General features: G+C 44.3%; 1 protein-coding gene across 2 annotated transcripts in view; it reads right to left on the bottom strand.

The window, feature by feature from the left end:
- Window positions 1–9,934, bottom strand: part of slc22a17 (solute carrier family 22 member 17) — an 18,921-nt gene that overhangs the window by 7,682 nt on the left and 1,305 nt on the right. For both annotated transcript variants that reach the window (XM_005744857.2, XM_013913784.1), the window contains exons 2-6: window positions 8,556–9,116; window positions 3,924–4,027; window positions 2,012–2,166; window positions 1,473–1,638; window positions 902–1,026 (exon numbers count right to left, since the gene is read on the bottom strand). In XM_005744857.2, coding sequence (XP_005744914.1) covers window positions 902–1,026; window positions 1,473–1,638; window positions 2,012–2,166; window positions 3,924–4,027; window positions 8,556–9,116 — 1,111 coding nt within the window. The remainder of the gene's footprint in view (window positions 1–901; window positions 1,027–1,472; window positions 1,639–2,011; window positions 2,167–3,923; window positions 4,028–8,555; window positions 9,117–9,934) is intronic.

Here is a 9,934-nt window from a genome sequence, read left to right as displayed (position 1 = left end):
TAGTTCAGTCTTATTGTTAACTTTGATATGGCAATCATGTGTAGGTGGTGCCGTGAAGGATTATTTTATAGCATGTCCTTACAGCACATCTTTATCATCTTGTTGTGATAAATATAGGTCAGAGTTATGTAAGCCTCATCTAGCCTCAGGTGCTGAGATACTTCTCCAGGAGAGAAACACGGCCAGCAAATACATTCACACCATTTCTCTTTAAGACTTGTTGCTACATGAAACATTTCCGCACGTCATCAGTATTCCTGAGTGTCCTTCCTGCTAGCGTGACAGCATTACAGTAACCACCCAAATAAATCCCCATTTTAATTTGATCTGAACTGTAATCACAACAAAAGGGGATGTTCTTTGATCACTTTATCTGTGAATGAGAGCTCGACATAAAAGAATATGAACAAATTTAGGTTAAAAGCTTTGTGGGGGGTTTTAATACACTCAGAATGGAAACATAACATGTAGATTTTGCAACTATTAACAATTATCAACCTCAGTACAGCTAATGCTAGCAGAACACAGAGGTCACTGAACAGTGCAAAGTTGACACTACGTAGCTGGAAACATATTTGACATGTAAACAGTGGCAGAGCTCAGTGGTCGCCTGGCCTTAGGCCATCTTTTAACAGCGAGTCATTACGTCCCATTATGTTTCCATTTTAATGCAGGAACCATCCGCTCTTAATAAATCATGAATAGTAATTGAGCATCATTACCGCTCTTGGAAGTGGTGCGTGAGAGGGTCATATACATTGAAACACACGGCCACAGTTATTCCATAAATAATGCAGGCTTCGTAAGCCGAGCGCCTGGCGCTGAACCCTGCAGTGAGGTAAAGTGGGAATTTGTTCTCCGTTTACAGAACGAGGATCTAACGTCAGTGCTGCAAACACACCTGTGAAGCTCTCGTCGTCCCTCACGTCTCTGTTGGAGTTTCTTCTCTCGCTGAATGCGTTCATGTCTGAAGATCGCTCCGACAGAAGGAGCCAGCGAGGAGATTCTGGAAACACCCCAGGAACTCTGCAGGAGGAGGAGGAATATACTTTAACTCTTTGATCTCAGGTGACCTTTACTCAGCAGTAAAACTATTTAGAAGCTTTAAGGTTTTGTTGCTTTCACCTGGATTTGCTGCTTCGGTATAAAAACTAACCAGCACGGGTCACAAAGAAGCAAAGTTCTATAATCCTCTCTTATTAAAACCTGCAATTTGCTGCCAGTAATCTTTTTATAATCTCTGATAATGCGGTATGTTACCCAGATCTGAGAGGGACTGCGGACCTTAAACAAAGGAGCTCTAATATGTTCTGACACCAGCTCAGTGTGAAAAGGGGATTGGAATCAATACCATCTAACAAAGCTTTTAATAAGTCAGCTGGCATCAAGGCACTACGCGAAACCACTCCCAGGTTCCTTCATGATTCAGAAACTAAAAGCCTGAGTAAAAATAACAAGAGACACATTCCTACCCGTAGCTGAGAAAGAGTGTTAGTGGGGCGGACCCAGCTCCCAGCAGGCCCCTCCAAGATTGGCACCCGAGGGCCACGGCCAGCAGCAGCAGCTCCCCGGCTACAGTCGTCAGGCCAGCCAGCGTGGTGGCCATCAGCCTGAGAGACGGCTCACACAGCTCCAGACCTGAACAAACAACACAATGTCAAAGCTAACTAATCTTTTATTTACACTTTTCAGATTCTGAAAGGTTAAACATTAAAAAAAACAAGAGAATATAAATATCATGTGCCCCAAAACTTGGTTCCATTGAAATATAATGCAAGCTAGAAGAAGTAGATTTGATCACTAGGCCTCATTAGCGGCACAAGGAAAAGGAGAGAGGAATTACTGAATTGAGACTCTCTGAGATTTCAGGTGAAGTTCAGGTAGGTGACTGTACTGTGGAGGAAACCATCTGTGCATGACTGTTTGCATATTACAGTGTTTGTTCCTGTGTGATGATCCGTGGGTTCTGATGAAACAAATGACGCCCATCCTTCAAGGCTGAAACACTCACGGGTGATATACAGAGTAAGATAGACTCCCGCGCTGGCCGCCGCCAGACAGAAACGCATGACGATGAAGACAGAAGGATACGGGGAGACACACACGAGCACCCCGAACACCACCGAGAGGGTCAGAGAGGTCAGAAGGGTCTTGGACCTGCCCAGCCTGCAGGGAAGCACAGAGATACAGACACACGATTAAAACTCAGCAAAGTAAGTAATTAAAACACATGTACAGGAGCAGATGCACAACAACATAAATCACACTGTACATGCTGATAATGCAGCAGCTGCTCGTGTGCTTAAATATTAACACGGAGAGGGAATAGAACAGAAAATAGGACAGGAGTCTACTGACAGAGTTTAAACACAACAGGGAGCCACCCTTTGAAGTCTACACTTTTACAGCATCATTAAGCATTAATGCTGCCATTATACTTCCAGTTTCATGTAGTTTACCAGACAAACAAATTAATCAGAACAATTTAGAGCTCGCGAAGAGTTTAGAATAAATAAATAAAAAAATAAATAAAAGAAAGAGCCTAAGAAATGCTGCAATCACAGAGGCTTAGGGAAGCTGCGTTTCCAAAAACAGCTCAAGTGGAAAGCACGACTGTTCACTAATGAACGATTAGCCAGTTTTTGTTTGCTTGTTTAGTTTCTAACATGCAGCTTAGCAATGCTCCCTTTTCTTCTTCATGTGCCCCCAAGGAGGCACCATTAAGTCACCGGTCTAAACAAACAAATGCTATGCTCAATTGGTCAGCAAATTAATGAGAGCTGTTAGCTGTGGCATCATCTCCCTCGCAGTTGCCCCCAAAAACTAGAGCTTCCCCTTCAAACGACACACACTGGTTCACTTGTGTGACTCATCCGAGGCCACTGAGCAAAATAAAGCATGCAAATTTAGCATAAATGTATTTGCCATTAATTGCTTGTGGGAGGTAAATTGTTTGTAATACAGCCATGAGATTTTCTTGAGTAAACAGCAGTATTTTTCCTCCATCACAAATTATATCTTACTGTGATAAATAAAAAGAGTTTATGAAATGGCATTTGGGCTGTTTGATAATAAATTTCTCTTTTGGCCTGAGGCCACAACTTGCTGTTGGATAGAGGAAGCACTGGCAGGCCACAGTAAATCTATAGAAAATTTCATTCTGCAAACCGTGCTACTTTTTCTGAGTGTGTCTCTGTGTGCTGCATGACGACTGTGAGGTAATGAAACTGCAAAGTAAGAAGAGGACAGAGAATAATGAGGAACAAAATGATCTGACAGCACAGATGTCTGCACACAGACGGGCTGGCTTTTATTGGAACATGTTCCCAGGAAGCATGGCCATGTGGGCCCACGGAGGGTAACTGTGGGTGAACTGTGGGGCTGTGCACAGAGCACACTCACATTTATTGTGCACAGATGCCACAGCGGTGTTGTCCTTCAGGCTAGTTCATGGAGGTCACGGTTCAGTTTTGTCCTTTTGGGTCCCCACTATGGACACCCCACAGAAATGGGCCCCTTGTAGGTTAGCCCATAGCAGTTTGGGGTCCCTGTAAAGGGTTTTCTGTGGGAAACCCATAGTGGGCCTACAATGGGCCCCATTGGATGCTCCTCTCTGCTAAATGTGGGCAGCCCACAGTCAGCCCGCACTTTGGGCTGCTTCACGGTGTCCAGATGTGCCCTACTAATCACCCCAGTACTCAGCCCACAATGGGCTGCCATTGTGTGCCGTGTGGGTCTGTCCACAGTGACCAAACAAGAAAGGCACAAACAGTCTCTCCAAACTGCCTCAGTAACTTATTAACTCACTTTTTGGCTGTATGTGTTGTCCTTCCGGCTGCTGAGTGTTCATTCCTGATGTTTGCTTGCCATGAAAAACAGACCTGCAGGAAACCCTGATGGGGGTGTGTGTGAGCATACATTACCTGTCAGCGGCGTAGCCCAAGCAGAGACAGCCAGTCAGGACGCCCAGGATGAAACACACCTCCTCCACTGGGACCAGCCAGTACTGACCACACACCAGATCCCACTGTGGAGGGAGAGAGGTCTGTCAGTTAATATCCAATCAAGTTAGCAACAAGCAGTTTCATTTTCTTTGTAGATGGTTGGTCTTCCATCATTTCCAACAAAATCTGCAAAGCTTGTGACTGTTTAGTAACTTGTAACATTTCCTAATGGGCGTGACAGTAGACAGCCTAGCCTCCACTGAACTGCAATAAGCCTTCTCTGCTTTCTTCACATGCATTGGGTAAAAGGCCAACTTTAAACAACATCCTGCAGAACTACACAAAATGTGGGACAGGGAGACAAGAAATAAAAATGGTGACATCTGGTCAGCCTGGGCAGAGGTGCAGAATCGCCATGTAAAATTAGTGAAATAAACTGTTAGAAACAATGATCCCATTATTGTCCATTTTGAACCCAACTCCGAAGCAATATATTTATACACCTCACAGGTTCAGGGGACTGGTTGAATGCATCAGTTGTCAAAGATTGCTTCACTGCTGATATTTTGGGGGCATTTAGCAACAAGACACCTTGTTAATTATACTTTGTCCACTTAGTGCTTTGTCGCTTTTACAGTTTCATTTGGTAAATAATTGGCGTATTCAGTAACACTGCTGAATGGCAGCACAAGACAGTACCTCCTTTTTTTCCTCCTGTCCAGTTGAGCTAAAGATGAATTAGGTTTGATTAATGGTTAGTACTGTACAACATGGCACCAGTGTGGAAATCTCCATTCCTGTGTCGGACAAATTTATAAGCTGAAAAGCAAAAAAGATTTTTGCTTGTATAAAAGTCTCTTTCAGTGTAGTTTAGAGAAATCAGCCTTTGGCTCCTTCAACTCTAACATCACTAAACACTTTCGTAATTATTTGATGGGCTCACTCACTAGTTTCAGGTCATTAGAGGGAAAAATGCTCAGCTCAGGGATTAATAATTAACCTCACTAACCAATGGATGACATCGAGGTGACTGCCTCCATCTTGTTTGTGATCTGTGTTTTTCTTTAACTCCCTGATCATTTAACAGCATGTTATCCCCACATTTGTTCATTTAGAGGCTGCATAGTGTCTGCCATCTACTGCAGTGTAAGTATAGAAATAAAGAACATCAGCCAAAGTAATTAAATCTAAATTGTTCACATCCCTCGGTAATAACCACCACACAGCAGTGGAGTTAAAAGTGGATACACCACCCTCAAAAGACAGCTCAGTAGCACAGTCTAATAAATGTATAAAGGGAGCCAGTACGCTTGACTTACTAATTAATAAATGTGTTATTTGACTAATCAAATTAACAAAGTCAGAGATTTTAGTTTACAAAAAAAAACAAAGTTTTTTCTCTGACATTAGTTCTGGTCCATTTATGCATTTATGCAAAAATGATATATACACTCCCTGGTGTAAACACAGCTGTCTTACAATAGGGATGAAAAGCCCATTAGACAAATACTAGAAACACAGGAAGATGTAACGACATTACACACATGCATGTGTGTGGTCACGATACATATAGTGGGTGTATTGCTATAATCACTCGTTAGCACCGCGACAATAAAACGGTACGAGGTTCACTGAGTGGATTAGAAAACAAATGCCCGTGTGACTGCATGAGTTAGCCACACAGAAAGTCAGCACATCTGTTAAAAAGGAAATAAAAAAATAAAGATCTCTGCTCTCAGATCCGAGTTTAATCACATTAAGCCGAGCCACTGATTTGCATTTACAGCTGAGTCCTGCTAACGTCGCTTCCTGTTGGCTGCTGAAAGCAAAATGGTTTTAATGATCTAGAGGGAGACTGAGCAGAGGGCCGTGATTTTTTTTGTTATTTAAGCGGCCTTACATAATTGGAACCCGTGCACAGAAACATTAAAGCCCGTCACATAACATCAGCTGTCCCGTTGCTGAGACACGCAGTCACAACAGTGAACACCGTGCAACCCGGAGCGCTCGTACGCGTGGAATGCTGTGGAAGACGAGGATGAGGCGAAAATGCACACAAACAAGTCCTGAAAGCTACCAGGCTGGTTTACACAGAGAGAGAGAGAGGACCAGAAAGCAGCAGGTTTGTGCCTCCAGTAATAAACAAAACCTGCAAGCATGTCCTCATAACCATCAACATGAACAACCGCTCTAACAAACTCGCAGCTCACACGTCACAAATTCATAGTTTTACATTAAACCAAAGACAAAGGATGTTAAATATCACTGTTTTATATTTCAACAGGCATGGCAGTTTGTGTGCATTAGTTTACAGATCTACAGCATAGAGGTGGTAAGTAAAGTTTGCCTGTATTAAAGTGATGGTCTTTATTGACCCGTGGAAGCGATGAGGCTGATCAGAGGCGGTCCTGCTTCCTGCTTGCCAGACTGCCAGCAAAGCAAAGCAGTTCTGGAGGAACGCTCAATCACCCTGCCAGCTAGCCTGATGAAATATGTTAGCCTGACTCTAAAAGCCCAGGGACAGAGAAGACTACAGGCAAACACTTCTGCTAAAGTCTTCCAGTGTCTTCAGCTTGCTGCAGTGGTATGGGGTGGGTTACAAGCAAGCTGCCCTTACACCATAAATTAGAGCTGGGTGTGGTTCCCCACATGTGGGCACAAAAAAAGAAACAGGCCAAATAGTGATCAGCCTGGTGAGAAAGGTTAGCTGCCATCAAGGACTGGGCTGACAGTCTTTGAAACAGAGGTCTGGGTGAAAACGCACATCAGCGTATGTCAGAACATCACACACAGAGTGCCTGATATCAACAAAAACAACCGAGACAGGTAGAAAACAGCAGTGGTGCCGATGACTGGCTTCATTTTTGTGAACAAAACGAGCGACATCAGTGAGAAACAAACCTCCACTAGCATAATGAGCCACAGTTCTTTTTAAAGGACAAATATTATCATATTCCACTGAAGATAATCTTTCAGCCTGCCTGCTGGCTGTGTACACACAGATTACATGAGACGCAAACTGCAGTGTAAAGACTGGAAGTTGTTCTCACAGCAGTGAAACAAATGATCAAGGCTACTCAGTTTTAACATCATAAACACTTAGAAAATGCACTCCTGTGCTTGTGCACGGCTTGTTCCGTCAACTTAACACTGGATTATAATGTTACAGCATACAATACGCTGTAATAGCCTTAGTTTCCAATCATTTTCTTCTCCTTCTGTGGCAGAGTTAATGTGATTGTAAGCAGGGTCTGTTCTCCTTTAGCGAGGTGTTGATCTCTGACATTCTAGGCATGGTTCTCTGAAGAAACATGTCTTACAACATGCCAATATGACGTGGGTTAACACACATTTCTGAATGAGTCACCGGATTGTCGAAACTCACTTTGCAACCATCATGTCAAGCAAATTGTAAAAACCAAAAACATCAAGGTGCTCTTCTCCTCATGGCCAAACTGGTCAAATGAAAGCGGAATAAGCACTGGGTGCTTAAAGATCCACAAAATGGGCTTTGATGTGTGAAATTAGCACCTTTGAGGTCTGACCTCTGACAATTCAGACAACACATCCCTGAAAGCTCTCTCTCTCTCTCTCTCTCTCTCTCCACCTTGATGGCATCGATTGAACTCACATTTGTCAAAGACTCCGTGTCTATTACCCATCTTGGCTCAACAATCCTCCACACGGCCAGAGCTGAATGAAAGTCTGATGATGCTGTGACATCATAGCAGTGGCCAAAACTCATCCCTAGCAGAGCTGCGAGGGCTTCGAAATGATACCAAACTACTCGGCTTTACCAGTGATTCAACCAGAGAAGGATAAAGACCCAGAGAGTGAAGGTGCTGTACTTGAACACGAAAGAATCGGTTAAGCAGTATTGCATAAGGAGCAAGAGCAGACTGGGATATGCTGTACACAGGTTATGGTTACAGTTATGACCAATCAACAAGCTCTGATTTCTTCACACACATGCATGAAGAAAACCTGCGGTGAGAATAAAGCAGATCTCTGAAGGGTCAAAGTTTCTGCTCCGGGCTCTACAACCTTCTGTTTGGCATTTTTTCAGAACTAAGCTGGTTCAAAGGGAGCGGTGCTAAAAGTGTTTGTTCTAGATAGAAGATAAACTGCACTGAGGCCAAGTATAAGATACGGAAGGCTTCTTTTTTAACATAAACCATGCAAAGCTACTTGAGGAGGCCCGGTAAAAAAAATCCTCCGAGCATAACCGATCCATTTAAGTGTGCAATGCTGTCAACATCATGCTTTGAAAAACGGTGAAGGTAAGAAAACAGAGGTGCCATTTAAAGTTAACAAGACGACGCATTTAAAAAAAAAAGTGATCCTTCAGAGGAGCTGGCAGGAGACTTTTTGTCCAAGTCGTTAGTATATGTGCAGCTGTATCATAGTTCTGCGGGGCATTGCAAAACAGTGAGTGTTCATGATCTGTAAGGCTATGGTGAAACAATATAGTATAAAAAAGTTTTTTTATGATTTTAAGGCTCTTAGGCTACACCTGAAAAGAAGTTCATCTTCCCTTCACCAAGCTAAAACAATCATCCAGGCCAAGACCATAATTAGAGAGCTTCAAAGGATCCCACAGTAAAGCTTTACCTCAGTGACGATGTTGTTCTTCAGCCCCTCTGTGACGTTGTAGTCCCATCCATTCTCGCAGTCCACCACAGCAGACTGGCTGCTATTAGTATACTGCTTACACTGGGACGGGCCCCCGCTGTCCCCGGGCCGTCGCCCTTTCTCCCAAGGTACCGAGGCGTTCAGCACTTCAGGCGATGGCAAGGGGCCTGGCAGGTGGCAGTGGTGGTGAGGGGGGAGGGTGATGAGAGGGTCCGAAGAGAGCAGGAAGGCCAGGAAGAGGTTGGGCAGGATGGAAAGCGCAATCAGCACTCTCTGCTTCTTCCGGCCCAGAGCCAGCACCATCACTTCACCGGTGGGGGGCAGCGAGGGCGGCGCGGGGATCGAGGAGGAGGATGGCGCTGGGGAAGAGGGCACAGGGGAGGATGGGAGGGATGGAGGGGGAGCTGGGCAAGGAGATGGGGAAACTATCGGTGGGGAGTCCGGGGATGTCATTGCCGCTGGAGTACTGAAGACAAAGGACCAGGAGGGAGGACGGTGAGCAAGCTGGTCCCCGGGCAGAAGAGTAGAGCTTCGGTAAAACTGTGTGAGCAGAAGGTTACTCGTCATTATTACAGATCAAGCATCAATATGGGACACAGATATGACGCTCTGACATGTCAACACCACACAGTCCACTTAGCTGCTTCAGTTTCAAAGCTAAGCCCATCTTAATAGAACAAACGCATCCACTGTTTATAGATAATAGATAGAGATAATGTTATCTGCCAGTGCTGCTGTGATATCGGAAGAGACTTCCTTTCCTGTGTTACAGATCCTCTCAGAGCTCTCTGCATCACGCAGCAGAGTAGCCACCACTTTGATATCATTAATATGTAATATTCACCCAATTTTTCAATATCCTGCCCTAAACATTAGCATCAGCTCAAGAAATCCAGCACTACTCAGGCTCTACCAGGAATTCTTCATCAATTCCTCTTTCAATTTCCAACAACACGAAAGAGATCCTACATTTCCCATGATGCAACTCGTAGCAGCTCACATCGCACCTCCAACTTTCTGTTTCTGTCTTTGAACACAGGCCCAATTCATGACAACCCCTGAAGGTATCACTGCATGCTAGTTTTGAAGTGATCACATTGTGTCTGAGTGAAACAGCAGCTCTGGTGGACTGCACGCTGCATAAGCTTTGCAAAGTTTTACGATGACAGGTCAGTGAGGCAGTGCATTTACTCCAGCCACTGCATTCGTATTTATGTGACATCGTCAAACAAAGCCTAAACGCTCCGTTTAACCTGATACAATCAGAGCTGTGTGTGTGTGTGTGTGTGTGTGTGTGTGTGTGTGTGTGTGTGTGTGTGTGTGTGTGTGTGTGTGTGTGTGTGTGTGTGTGTGTGTGT

This window comes from Pundamilia nyererei, unplaced genomic scaffold (genome assembly GCF_000239375.1).
Source record: "Pundamilia nyererei isolate P.nyererei 1_Seehausen unplaced genomic scaffold, PunNye1.0 scaffold00150, whole genome shotgun sequence".
Taxonomy (NCBI): Eukaryota; Metazoa; Chordata; class Actinopteri; order Cichliformes; family Cichlidae; genus Pundamilia; species Pundamilia nyererei.
This window is presented reverse-complemented; position numbering and strand designations above follow the sequence as displayed.